This window comes from Nicotiana attenuata, chromosome 2 (genome assembly GCF_001879085.1).
Source record: "Nicotiana attenuata strain UT chromosome 2, NIATTr2, whole genome shotgun sequence".
Taxonomy (NCBI): Eukaryota; Viridiplantae; Streptophyta; class Magnoliopsida; order Solanales; family Solanaceae; genus Nicotiana; species Nicotiana attenuata.
In genome coordinates, this window is record NC_031990.1 from 33,147,398 (window position 1) to 33,161,146 (window position 13,749).

The 13,749-nt window shown below is 38.1% G+C and overlaps 1 protein-coding gene across 1 annotated transcript; it reads left to right on the forward strand.

The window, feature by feature from the left end:
* On the forward strand, positions 10,106-12,761 carry LOC109206817 (serine/threonine-protein kinase D6PK). The gene is made up of 2 exons (XM_019369682.1): positions 10,106-11,172; positions 11,789-12,761. The coding sequence occupies exons 1-2, from the start codon at positions 10,457-10,459 to the stop codon at positions 12,660-12,662; spliced, it is 1,590 nt and encodes a 529-aa protein (XP_019225227.1). The 5' UTR covers positions 10,106-10,456; the 3' UTR covers positions 12,663-12,761.

Consider the following 13,749-nt stretch of genomic DNA (forward strand, 5'->3'; position numbering starts at 1 on the left):
TGGATATCTAGTTTCTGCTTCCTCTAAGGTTAGACTTACATAGTAAACGAGAAATTGCGTACCTTGGTCTTGTTGAACTAGGACACTACTTACCGTGATTTCCGACACCGCCAAATATTAGTAGAGTTTCTCATCTTCCTTCGGGGTGTGAAGCAATGGTAGGCTCGATAGGTATCGTTTTAATTCCTCTAATGCTTGTTGACACTCCGGGGTCCAGGTGAAATCATTCTTTCTGTGGCTTCGATCCGATGACCTCAAGATAAATCGGCCTAAAGCAGCTATCCGCCCAGTTAGACTCTGCATGGCTTTTACGCTGTCCACGACGGTGATGTTTTCGATGGCCTTGATTTTATCGGGGTTGATCTCGATCCCCCGAATTGACACCATGAAACCTAGGAACTTTCCCGAGCCGACCCCCAAAGCACATTTCTCGGGGTTGAGTTTCATGTTATATTTCCTCAAAATCTCGAACGTTTCCTGCAAATGAGCCAAATGGTCCTCTGCGCGCAAGGACTTAACTAGCATGTCATCAATATAAACTTCCATTGACCTACCTATTTGTTCTTCGAACATCTTATTTACTAGGCGTTGGTAAGTAGCTCCTGCATTTTTTAGCCTGAAGGGCATTACATTCTAACAATATGTTACATACTTGGTGATAAATGACGTCTTCTCCTGGTCTTTCGGGTTCATCTAAATTTGATTGTACCTGGAATAGGCATCGAGAAAGGTGAGGGTCTCGTGGCCAGCCGTAGCATCGATCATGTGATCGATGTTAGGCAGTGGAAAAGAGTCTTTAGGGCATGCCTTGTTCAAATCCTTGTAATCAACACACAATCTAAGTTTGTTCCCTTTTTAGGGACTAAGACTACATTTGCTAACCATTCGGGGTATTTTACCTCCCGAATGGACCCTACTTTGAGAAGTTTAGTAACCTCGTCCTTCATGAATGCATGTTTTACCTCGGACTGGGGCCTTCTTTTTTGTTTCACCGGTTTGAACCTGGGGTTAAGGCTTAGCCGATGCGTTGTTATCTCCGGTGGGATCCGTCATGTCTAAATGGGACCAAGTAAAACAATTTATGTTATCGATAAGAAATTGAATAAGCTTTTTCCTGAGTTCGAGGGTTAACCCCGTTCCCAGGTATACCTTTTGCTCGGGCAGGTACTCGATCAATATAACCTGTTCCAGCTCCTAGACCGTTGATTTGGTGGCTTTGGAGTCTTCGGGTACAATAAAGGTTCGAGGAGTCAAAAAATCTTCCTCTTCTTCTTCTATTTCCTGCTTTCCCGATTCGGTCGAGGCTAGTGGCTGTGATTGCTATTTGGTTTCCTGTTTACCTTTGATGATCGACCTTTCCGAGGTTGATAACGTTGGAACCGGTATTACCTTGTCAACTGCAAACATTTCTTTCGCAGCATGCTGCTCCCCGTACACTATTTTCTTGTCGTCCGACATCGGGAATTCATCATTTGGTGAAGAGTCGAAGGAACTGCCCTCATGTTGTGGATCCAAGGCCTCCCGAGAAAAGCATTGTACCTCATGTTGCCCTCGATCACGTGGAACTTAGTATCTTGAATGGTTCCAGCCATGTTCACTAGTAGAGTAATCTCACCTTTAGTTGTTTTACTGGACATGTTGAAGCCCTTTAAGACCTGAGTTGCGGGCACAATTTGATCTTGTAAACCGAGTTGCTCCACGACCCTCGATCGGATGATGTTCGTCGAACTACCTGGATCTACTAAAACACGCTTAACTTGAACTTTATTTAATAAAATAAAAATTACCAGAGCATCGTTGTGTGCTTGAGAAATGCCTACTGCTTCCTCATCGTTGAATGATAAGGAACCCTCGAGCACGTAATTTTGGGTCCGCTTCTCCCTAGTAATTGACACCTTAATGCGTTTGAATACGTGCCCTTGTGGAATATCGACCCCACCGATGATCATATGAATGACATATTGCGGTTCCTCTTGTTCATTTTTCCTATTGGCGTCTCTGTCTCTGAAATGGTTCTTGGCTCGATCACTAAGGAACTCTCGAAGGTGGCCCTCGTTGAATAGACGGGCTACCTCCTCCCTTAATTGCCTATAATCCTCCATTTTATGACCATGTGTGCCATGATATTTGCACATGAAATTTGGGTTTCTTTGGGAAGGATCGGTTTGTATGGGTCTGGGCTATCTGGTATCTTTGGTCCTTTTGATTGCCAATACAATGCCTGATGCATCAACGCTAAAGTTATATTCCGATAATCGAGGTGCCTCCACGGGATCGACATGCTTATCGAAACCGCTTTTGCTCATAAGTCCCCGAGAATTTTGTCCTCGATCATTTCGGGGGCGATTGCATCCCAAGCCATTGTTCCTTCGATCCACGGTATACGGTTGATATCACTCCCTGTTCGACCTTGATGTCCCTCTAGGTTTTAACTGCTAACCTGTTTGGATGTACTGAACCGGAAGGGGCTCCTAATTGGTCGTCCTCAACCCTGATCTTCGATTGATATCGATTGTACACATCTGCCCAGGTTACAGCTGGATACTCGACCAAGTTTTGTTTCAATACTATCGAACTTCGCTCGTTCAACCCTTGGGTGAAAGCTTGAACGGCCCAATCATCTATGTCCGGTGGCAACTCCATGCGTTCCATCTGAAATCGGGATATGAACTACCTCAGCATTTCATCACCCCTCTGTCTTATCTTAAAAATGCTCGATTTCCTTGTTGCGACCTTTATGGCCCCGGCGTGCGCCTTCACGAAGCCGTCTGGTAACATGGAAAATGAGTCGATGGAATTTGGTGACAGGTTATGATACCAAATCATTGCTCCCTTTGACAAAGTTTCCCCAAATTTTTTCAACAAAATCGACTCGATCTCGTCATCATTTAAGTCATTTCCTATAATCTCGCATGTGTATGTATTGATATGCTCATTAGGATCGGTTGTCCCGTTGTATTTGGGTATATCCGACATATGGAACTTCTTAGGAATGGGCTTTGGAGCTGCACTCTGAGGAAAAGGCTTTTGCATGAACTTTTTCGCATCCAAACCTTTTAAGATCGTGTGACCCCGGTATCTGATCAACTCGGGAGTTGTATGTTTCTACTTTTTTATCATTATCTTTGATTTTCTTCTCTCCCGACAGGATTCTTTTGGTGAGCTTCTCGAGCATCTTCATTATTGTAGGATCAGTCCCTAATCTGTTACCATTCGACCTTTCTGGCACTGGCTCGATACGACGAGTGATCTCTGGTTCGACCACACTCGGAGTTCTATGTTGACTTTTAAGCTGAGCGATAGCAGCCTGCTGAGCCTGTAGCATCTCGAATTTTACCCGGAGTCTAACTCCCCCGTCTCTTACGCCCTGTGTTCCTTGGCCACCAGATCGGCCTTCCCTGCATACACTCCCTTTGGGGTCTGCACCTAAATCTGTATTAAAAGCAATGTACGAACTGATATAGATTGAATCGACGATACTCCCCCGAAATTAGCCGGTGGCAACCCGGCTCCTGCAGAATTTACATTATCGTTTTCCCCGTGAAATCCAAGACCATCATCACCGTGTACCGGTGCGCTTTGTGAGTTTGACATGTTTTCCTGAGAACAAAAATTCTTGACAAGAACAAGTGTGAAAATAACGTGTGTTATCAGAATCAGCACTGAAACAATCACTATTATCCTTAGCCCCACGGTGGGCGCTAAACTATTTACCCTGTAATCCGAGTAACAATTAAACTTTTATTGTGGTTTTAAGGATATGAGATTTAATCCAATGCCAATTGATAAACAAGGAATTAAATATATAAATTAAAGAATAAAATAAGTCAAACCAATGTGCAAACCAACTCTCGACCTCGAGCTATGACGACCTCGAGGTGGAATAGTAGGAATAGCAAGTTACAAGGCAACTCTGATGAACAGTGAATAAAACAGCTAGAGAATAAAGTGTATGTATTATCTTATCAGTCAAAACGTGTCTTACAAATGAATGGTCTCCCTTTTATATAATAGGGGAGTCCTAAATAAGGCACACTTCTAATTACAATAAGAAATCATAATTGATAGTTGTCTAACCGCCAAGGGTCAATCCATTCCACAATTTACGCCGTGATCTTCGGGCTGTTGCGGGTATCTAGATCTTTCTATTACCGAACCATAACGGTATTAACTCGAGGTATGTCTTCTTCCAACCTCGGCAAATGATTTCAACTTCGACCACGGTATTGGAAAGGAACCTCGACCCCGAGCTCGGCGTCTTGGCCTCTCGACGTGGTATCATCTTTTCCATCGAAGAACGAAATCGGGTAGCGCTGATTTCCACCGTATGCAACTCTTAAGAACTAGTAGAAGAATAGTGTACTAATTCCTTCTATCCTTATAGCTCTGGGTCACCTTAGGATATGGTTCAACTGTTAAAACCTAATAGGCGACCAACCATGTGTTCATGTCAAGTATAATCGACCACGAATGTCCTAAGAAACTCTTTTCTTCTTTTATTCAATTGCCCTGGTCAAGGTCTTAGTTTTGTCGTTTATAATTCATGACAACATGGAGCTTAAACTCACTACCAAGAGTCGACAGATTCCATCTTCATCAATCACTAATTCTACAAGTATTTAATCGTACCCAATATCCTTTCAACTATCGCCCTATGGCCATATGTGTCTAGTATCAAAGCACAATAAATAACTTGTCAATTACTATGATGATCTCAAGTCAAAGGAAACTCTTACATCACATTCTTCAAGAGAATATCCTATTGACAGTTTATGGTAATTCTAACCATTAGGAATTGTCCAATGAGTCGGTTCAATGATCGTATCTCGATATACATCATCTATCTATGTGATTTAGTTAATGGGATCAACTAATTCTTATCCCATAAAGACAATCACATAAATATTGATCTAACCGGATTACTAATGTCCAAATTAATAATCCTACGATCAAGAATAAATTTAGATAAATTATTAGAAACTTCACTCTCATTATCGTGATCTCCATCACGATGACAAGTTTCAAAATTTAATCAAGGACCTTATTAAATTAATCAAATAATTAATAATAACTATGATAAAATAATATCAAATGCCATATATTTCTATATCAAATAACATTCACAAAAATATGTTCAAATCATCATATATGAGATTGGATGTGGGGCATATCTACTATATCCCTAACAATCTCCCACTTGCACTAGAGCCAATCGCTCTTATAATTCATTCCTAATTTTTACTTGTGCTTGGCAAACTCCTTTGCGCCAAGAGCGTTAGTGAATGGGTCTGCAGCATTTTCCTTTCTATCAACCTTTTGAATCTCAACGTCTCCACGTTCAATAATTTCTCTTATCAAGTGATACCTTCGCAGAATGTGTTTAGATTTTTTGTGTGATCTTGGTTATTTTGCTTGAGCAATGGCTCCAATATTGTCACACAATAATAGAGTTGCACCTTCTATTGAAGGATTCACACCAAGTTCAGTTAAGAACTTTTTCATCTATACAGCTTTCTTTGCAGCTTACTAGCTGCTATATATTCTGCTTCAGTCACTCAATTAGCTACTATAGCTTGTTTGGAACTTTTCCAACTCACTGCACCACTATTTAAGGTGAATACATAACCAGAAAAGATTTTCTATCATCTTTATCTGAAGAGAGACTTGCATCAGTATAACCTTCAAGTTTCAACTCAGAATCTCCATAAATGAGGAATTGGTCTTTATTCCTTCTTAAGTACTTAAGAATGGTCTTCACTGCCTTCCAATGTTCCTACCAGGATTTGCTTGATATCGGCTAGTCACTCATAGTGCATAAGCCACATTAGGACGTGTACATGTCAAGGTATACATAATAGCTCTCACTACACTAGCGTATGGGATCCTACTCATGCGTTCTCTCTCTCTTCAGGTGTTTTAGGATAATCTCCCTACTGAGAGTACTTCCAGTGCCTATCGGTAGATAGCCTCTTTTGGAATTATCCATGTTATACCTTTTCAAAATGGTATCAATGTACAAAGACTTGGAAAGCCCAAGCAGCTTCCTCGATCTATCTCTATAGATCTTTATTCCCAATATATAAGCTGCTTTCTCCTAAGTCTTTCCTGGAGAACTATTCAGATAGCCAAATCTTGGTACTTTGCAATGCAGGTATATCATTCCCTATGAGCAATATATCATCAACATACAATACTAAGAATATAATTGTGCTCCCACTAACCTTTTTGTATACACAAGGCTCTTCTTCGCATCTAACCAAATTGAACTTTTCAATTATCTTGTTAAAGTGAATATTTCAACTTCGAGAAGCTTGTTTTAGTCCATAAACGGATCTTTGTAGCTTGCAAATCTTATTATAATCAGACAGAGATGTGAAACTTTCAGTTTGTGTAATGTACACATCCTTTTCTAGCTCACCATTAAGGAAAACTATTTTCACATCCATTTGCCACATTTCATTGTTAGAACCTTGTGTCGCCTCTTCATAGGTCTTAGGGTCATCATTATTATGATTAACCTCATTTGATACACCATCTTTTACCATTAGGCTTAATCTAGTTGGTACATGACGTTCTCGTGTAGACCTTCTAAGAGGTTCTTGTGTACCTTGTGTTGGATTTGGTTGTTGTTCAATTTGGGTTGAAACTGGTTCATTAACATGTTCATGAACTACATTTAGTTCTTGAACTTCAACAGTTGATGATGAAAACTTCTTTGTCAACTTCAAAACATCCAATAAAGGTTCTTCAACTTATGTCTCATGATCTTAATTTTGTGTTGCTTCATTAGTTTCTTGAACTTCATCAAGTTCTATTTCTCCAGTATAATTTCCTTCCAAAAGGACTTCCCTTTTCAAAAAGGTTATTCCTCTAGCCACAAACACTTTATGGTCAGAAGGGTGATAGAAATAATATCCCATTGTATTTTGAGATACCCAATAAACCTACACTTATCACATCTTGAGTCAAGTTTATCAAACTGCAATCTCTTAACATAAGCTGGACAACCCCAAACTTTAAAGGATAGGCTTACATCCTTTCCGTATCTCATATGGCGTTGTGGAGACTAACTTAGTGAGAACTTCATTGAATAAATATATCGCCGCTTCTAAAGCGTATCCCCATAAATTTATTGAAAGATCAGTGAACCCTATCATAGATCTCACCATATCTAATAAGGTTCAATTTCTCTTTTCAGACACATCATTGTGTTGCAGTGTTCCTGGAGGTGTCCACTATGAGAGAATCCCATTCTCTTTGAGTTACCTAGTAAAATCTTCACTAAGATACTCTCCACCTCTATCAGACCTTAGTACTTTAATACTTTTACCGGTCTGTTTCTCAACTTCACGACGGAACCTTTTGAACATTTCAAAAGATTTAGATTTATGTTTCATAAGATACACAAATCCATATCTTGACATATCATCAGTGAAGGTGATGAAGCAAGAATATTCACCTCTAGCTTGAATTTTTATGGGCCCACAAACATCTGTATGAATTAGTCCCAATAATTTAGAAACTCTTTCTCCACTTCCAGTAAATGGAGATTTGGTCATTTTTTTTTTTTGAGACAAGATTCACAAGTTGGATATGATTCAAAATCATACTTATCAAGGTACCCTTCCTTGTACAACTTGTTAATTCTTTTCTTTCCAATATAACTAAGCCTACAATGCCAAAGATATGTATGATTTACTTAATCATCTCTTTTTCTCTCAGGAATAGAAACATGCATAGTCGAATTTGCACTCTTAGGTAAGACATAAACATCATGTTGGAGATAGTCATTCACATATAACTCATTACCATAATAAATAGAACAAATATCATTGCTTATGTTAAAGCGAAACCACGCTTGTCCAACATAGAAGCTGAAATTATGTTCAAAACAAATTTAGGAATATAATAACAGTCATCTAGCATAAGTATTTTGCCCGAAGGCATTATTAAAAAAATTGATCCTATAGCTATAGCTGCAACTTTTGTACCATTTCCAACTTGTAGATTAACTTCTCCTTTCTTCAGCCTCCTACTTATCTTAAACCCTTGCATTATATTGCAGATGTTATAACCATTATTAATATCTAATATCCACATTGAAGAATTAGTAGTAGCTAAAGGAACCTTGAAAATAGTTTTCATTAATGTTTTACCTTATTTCTTATCCTTTAGAGTTGCAAGATACTCCTTGCAGTTTCTCTTCCAATGCCATTTTCTTCGTTTAATGAAAACATTCAACATCATATACTAGCTGCAAGATCAAATCTTCAGAAAACTCTTTACCAAGCTTGTACCCCAACTTCTCAAGTTCTTCGGTAAGATCAATCACCTGATTGACATGGGGTCAAACTGGAGAGTTTTCAATGTCCAACTGTGTATCAATTGTCATCTTAAGATGTTCAATGATTGCAGTTGGATCCATATTTTGATGTTTTCTCTGGAGTTCAGAACTCATAGAAGCGAGAGTGATGCGTTTAATAGCAATGCATTCTTCCAAGTATTTCTAATAAACCTTGGTGCCTTGAACATCATTCTCTGGTGGGACTAGCTTTGCAGGCTTATCGAGCACATCAATGAGCTTTTCATGCATGAGAACAATTCTCAAATTTCTATATCAGTCATCAAAGTTTGGTCCTACCAACTTCTTGGTCTCAAGTATTTCACGCAGTGATATAACAGACATATTGAGAAATCTAAAAGATAGAAAGAAAAGGCAATAATATAAGAACATATTACATATATCATAAAGACATAGACTTTTATCTAAATGATATTTCCACTAATATTTTAAAATATTTACCCTCATTATAGTTTAAGAAATCTTTATTTCTGTTAGTGGAGTAAAGAAATTCTTTAACAATATGTATGAGCCCCTTGGAAGTCAAGTCGTTTCTCACATATATTTTAAAGTTAGATACTCTTACTAATTTTTTTCTAGCCCCGATATACATAGATTATGCACTTATTATACATATACAAATATGATACATGAATTATACATATATAATATATCAAGTCGCTATTTTTAATTTAAACGATTATGCAAGTAGCTATTTGGGTTAATTCTTCTTTAGTTTCTTACTATGTGCAATAGATTTCAAGCAGATGACGGTGAATGCGGTCGTACTATTAACAAAAGCTACACTACCACTCTATAACAAAGTATCTTATGTACTGGTGTTACAAATAATTAAGTTGGAGTTAATTCATGCTTCCAATAATTTAGTAGTAGTTAGTAAGTACACACTAGAGTAAATGAGTAATCACAAATCTGTCTCCCTAGTGTCTCTTAGCAGCATCTAGCCTAGTTAATCCATCCTATATATAGCATCAGCGCCATTTCAAACGCTCCGCCGTTTGACTCCCATTTGAACCAATCATTAATTCCTGAAAATCATTAATTCCTACTTACTGAAAATCAATGTGCGTCACTGTCTTCACTTTTTTATTTCAAATCATCCTCATCATCTCATTACATCTACCTTCAAAATTGCTAATTACAGGTTTTACTCTCTTACTAGTTGGATTAATGATATTTGAATTGAAACAATATGTGTTGAATCTGAACATAGTTGGGACTTTATTCACGGTCAAAATTGGTACTGAAAACTAGTTCCTTCTGGATCATTAAATTGCCAATAATTTCTAAGAAATATTTAAATTTTGGAGAACTGAGATTTAAAATTGCTGACTAGGTTTTATTGTTAGCAACCTAACCAATCCACCCTATCTATCACTTTTTTATTATTTTTTTTGTTATTGTTATTTTCTTAAACAAAAAAGCAATTCTCGACAAAATTGGGAACAAGTGAATTACTAGTAAGATCAATAATCGATATAATTCAGAGAAGTACATTCAAATTTCTGGGGACTGAGATTATCTTGGCACTATAAACTGTTATACCACCACACCCCCTACCCCCCCTACCCCCCCCCCCCCCCAACAAAAAAAAAACCACTCAGGAGAAATCGAAGAAGACCTAATTAGCCCACATTGCACTTTATGTGCAACAAGAAGTGACAGACTTAGGTAATATGGCATTAAAAATTGTGGGTTGGGTTGGGTTGTTTATGTTTATAAAAATGTGATAGGCTTTTGCATCCTTGTTACTCCCAACACAAACACACAAATCGTTGTATTAAATAGAGTGGGTGTATATATAACTGTAACTGGTCCTATATATTTTGTCTCAAGCTGTTTGATTTCTAGGAGTGTGTAAATATATGACTACTCATTCAAATTTGAATAGTCTTTTGAGTCCTTATATGCACAATTTTTTGTATATTCTCTCTCTCATTTCTCTTTGACTACCTCGGCGTCACCAAAACCTCATTTGACCACCATTCATTTTCCCTCCTTTTGCCAAACTCTTCAGGCTTTAAACCCCAAATCTCATTTCTACTTCTTTCAGTCATTTCATCAAACAGTTGTCTTTCGTCCCTATAGTCAGTCATGAATAATAGAGGAGAAGCCAATAATAGCATAGACACTGAGCCCACTTCTCTCAAGGTCAGTTTCCAAGACCTTAGTATTAGCAATACTAACAGTACTAGCATTGATTTTTGTAGTACTAGCTTTACCCTATCTGAGAATAATAGCATAGGTAGTAAACTGAGTACTGATGGTGGTTTTGAAGGGAAAAAAATGGAATCTTTGAATGTTGAATTGGAAAAGGCTGTTGAATATGTTGACAGTGAGAATACCAGTTTTAGTTCAGTTAGTTATTGTAACAGTGCTGACCCAAATGAGGCTAGTTTCAGGGGCATTTGTGTATCAAAACCTCACAAGGGTAACGATATTCGATGGGATGCAATACAATATGTGAAAGGGAAAAATGGAGAGTTGGGCTTGGCCCATTTTAGGCTTTTGAAAAAACTGGGATTTGGCGATATTGGGAGCGTTTATTTGGCGGAGTTAAGGGGGATGGGATGCTTGTTTGCAATGAAAGTAATGGACAAAGGGATGTTAGCTGGGCGGAAGAAGGTGATGAGAGCTCAAACTGAGAGGGAAATTTTGGGCTTGTTAGACCATCCGTTCCTCCCAACCCTTTATTCACATTTTGAAACAGAGAAGTTTTCGTGTTTGCTGATGGAGTTCTGTAGTGGGGGAGATCTTCATTTGCTCAGGCAGCGCCAGCCCGGCAAGCATTTTACAGAACAAGCTGCAAGGTTTGTCTTTTATTCTAGTTTCTCGATTTTTCAACTGTGTAGTTGCCAATTTGACTGCATATGTACCAAAATTTTCAATTTTTACTTGTTCCTTTGTTTCACATAGTACTACCATTGGTATCTGGATTAAGTGTCTTATGTCGCTAGATGCTGTTTGATAAACTTAGTGCTCTGCTGCTAGTCACTTCATCACCGGTCTGACTTGATGATTTCCTTGAGTTCTCTATGCAGCGTGTGTGACATCGGAGTTTTAATGGCGATTGCTCATTATTTTTGATCTTTTGTGTCCCCAGTTTCAAATCCTAGGAATGCAGATTGTTAAATACTTCCACTTAGTGTTGGCCACTGTTGAAGCATTAGGTTATACACTCTGCTTTCATCAAATCCATGAAAAAATGGAAATTCAGAATCTTGTAATTATATTCGAAATATTTAAGCATGGTCTATAGTATGATATTGGTCTGAGATGAATTTAAATGGGGAACATGGTCTATTCTAACTGGACCTTAATGCCATGCGACAGTGCATTTTATTTTGTCTCAATTTTGGTTAAACTTCCAATTTTCTGTCTATTCTGAAGTCTCATAAAGAATTTGTTTCCTTTTTCTTGTGGCAGATTTTATGTATCAGAGGTGTTGCTCGCCCTTGAGTATTTACACATGATGGGAGTTGTATACAGAGATTTAAAGCCTGAAAATGTTTTGGTGAGGGAAGATGGCCATATAATGCTGTCAGATTTTGATCTATCATTGAGATGTTGTGTTAGTCCCACCCTTCTAAGATCCAGTGATGAGCCATCTTGTGCTCTCTCTTCATACTGTATCCAGCCATCATGCATTGATCCAGCGTGCAAATTACCTGTCTGTGTAGAGCCTTCATGCTTTCAACCTTCGTGTTTTAAGCCTCGTCTCTTCAACCAAAAAACAACCAAAACGAGAGGTGATCGTGCGCCCGTGGTGTCTGCTGGTTCACTTCCTGTGCTGGTCGCAGAGCCAACTGCAGCTCGATCTATGTCCTTTGTTGGAACCCATGAATACTTAGCCCCAGAAATAATTAGAGGAGATGGTCATGGTAGTGCTGTTGATTGGTGGACATTTGGGATTTTTCTGTACGAGTTACTTCATGGTAAGACACCATTTAAAGGCAATGGAAATAGAGAGACATTATTTAACGTGGTCGGTCAACCTCTAAAATTTCCTGAAGGATCCACAGTTAGTTTTGCTGCGAAGGATTTGATCCGAGGTCTACTTATGAAGGATCCTCAAAAACGACTAGGATTTAAAAGAGGTGCTACGGAGATCAAACAACATCCTTTCTTTGAAAGCGTTAACTGGGCTCTCATTCGAAGTACTCATCCTCCAGAGATTCCTAAGCCAGTCGATCTTACATTTTTTAAACAATCGTGCAAGTCATCGTCTCATGCAAACGAGAAGGCTGCTTCTGATTCGGATAGATCATCTGGTCCTTATTTAGATTTTGAATTTTTCTGAATAAATTTTTGAGGGTGGATTTGTAGGTGTCATTCTTGATGCAACTAAATGGCCATCTTTGATGTTCATTTTGGTTAGAAAGTAATTTGTTTCACTTCACAATTATGTTTCTTTATTACATGCTCTAAAAAGTACTACAAGTAGTTCTCTCACCAACTTTCTTAACTGCTTTCCAATAGAAACTTACAAAAAGATAAAGGCATTGGAATCTCCTGAAAATGGTTTTCCTTTTCATGTTAAATACTTTCAGTAAAGTGAAAGGAATATAAAAGTAGCAGAGAATACCTTTTATATTCATTGTTTCAATCTGTTAATTAGATATTCCTTGAGGACCCTCGGTTTGAGGTGGTGAAACCACACTTTTCAGGACACACTTTAACAGAGGCTATCTTTGTCTTGAACAAGGACTTTTCCTATAAAAACATCTTCTGTAGTTTATATAAAGAAACTTCAACATGTGGACAAATGATGATAAAGTTTTCTTTTGTTACAAATTTTGCAGTGTTGAGTCAGTGTCGTTTTCCACCTTATAATATGTCAGTGTTGCTTTGACTGAGGATGCTAAAAGGGGGGACTTATTTTGTGTATTTTCTTTCTTTCTTTCCAAACTGTGCTGGAAAAAAAAAAAGGAAAATCTATTTGCTTTCTGTTGTCTTTAGTCTATCATTCTTCTTTTGGACGTGGGTTATATTCTTGTAAGATGCATTGGCTTCTTTTTTCCTCAAAAACAGTAGTATCTTGAGTTGGATGCCGACATTCTGTTCAGGGTTGTGCAATCTAGGTACCAGATTAAAGTGGAACCAATTTCTTGAATCGAAGCTTGTGCAATGGAATCATAGGCAGGAAGCTACTGTGTTTTTTTTTTCCAAAGTGCATTTTCATAGATACGGATGGAACAAGAGAATGACACATCTTTAAAATGCATTTTGATTTTAAAAAGACAAATCATGTTGATTTTGGACCTTTAGAATGACTCGCATTTTACCACTCAAGAGTTAAAATGACGAATAAGATACAAAATTGCATCCAGTTGTACTTCCATATTATTCCGGCTCCACCTAGCTGTAATTCAAAAATTAGCTCATGA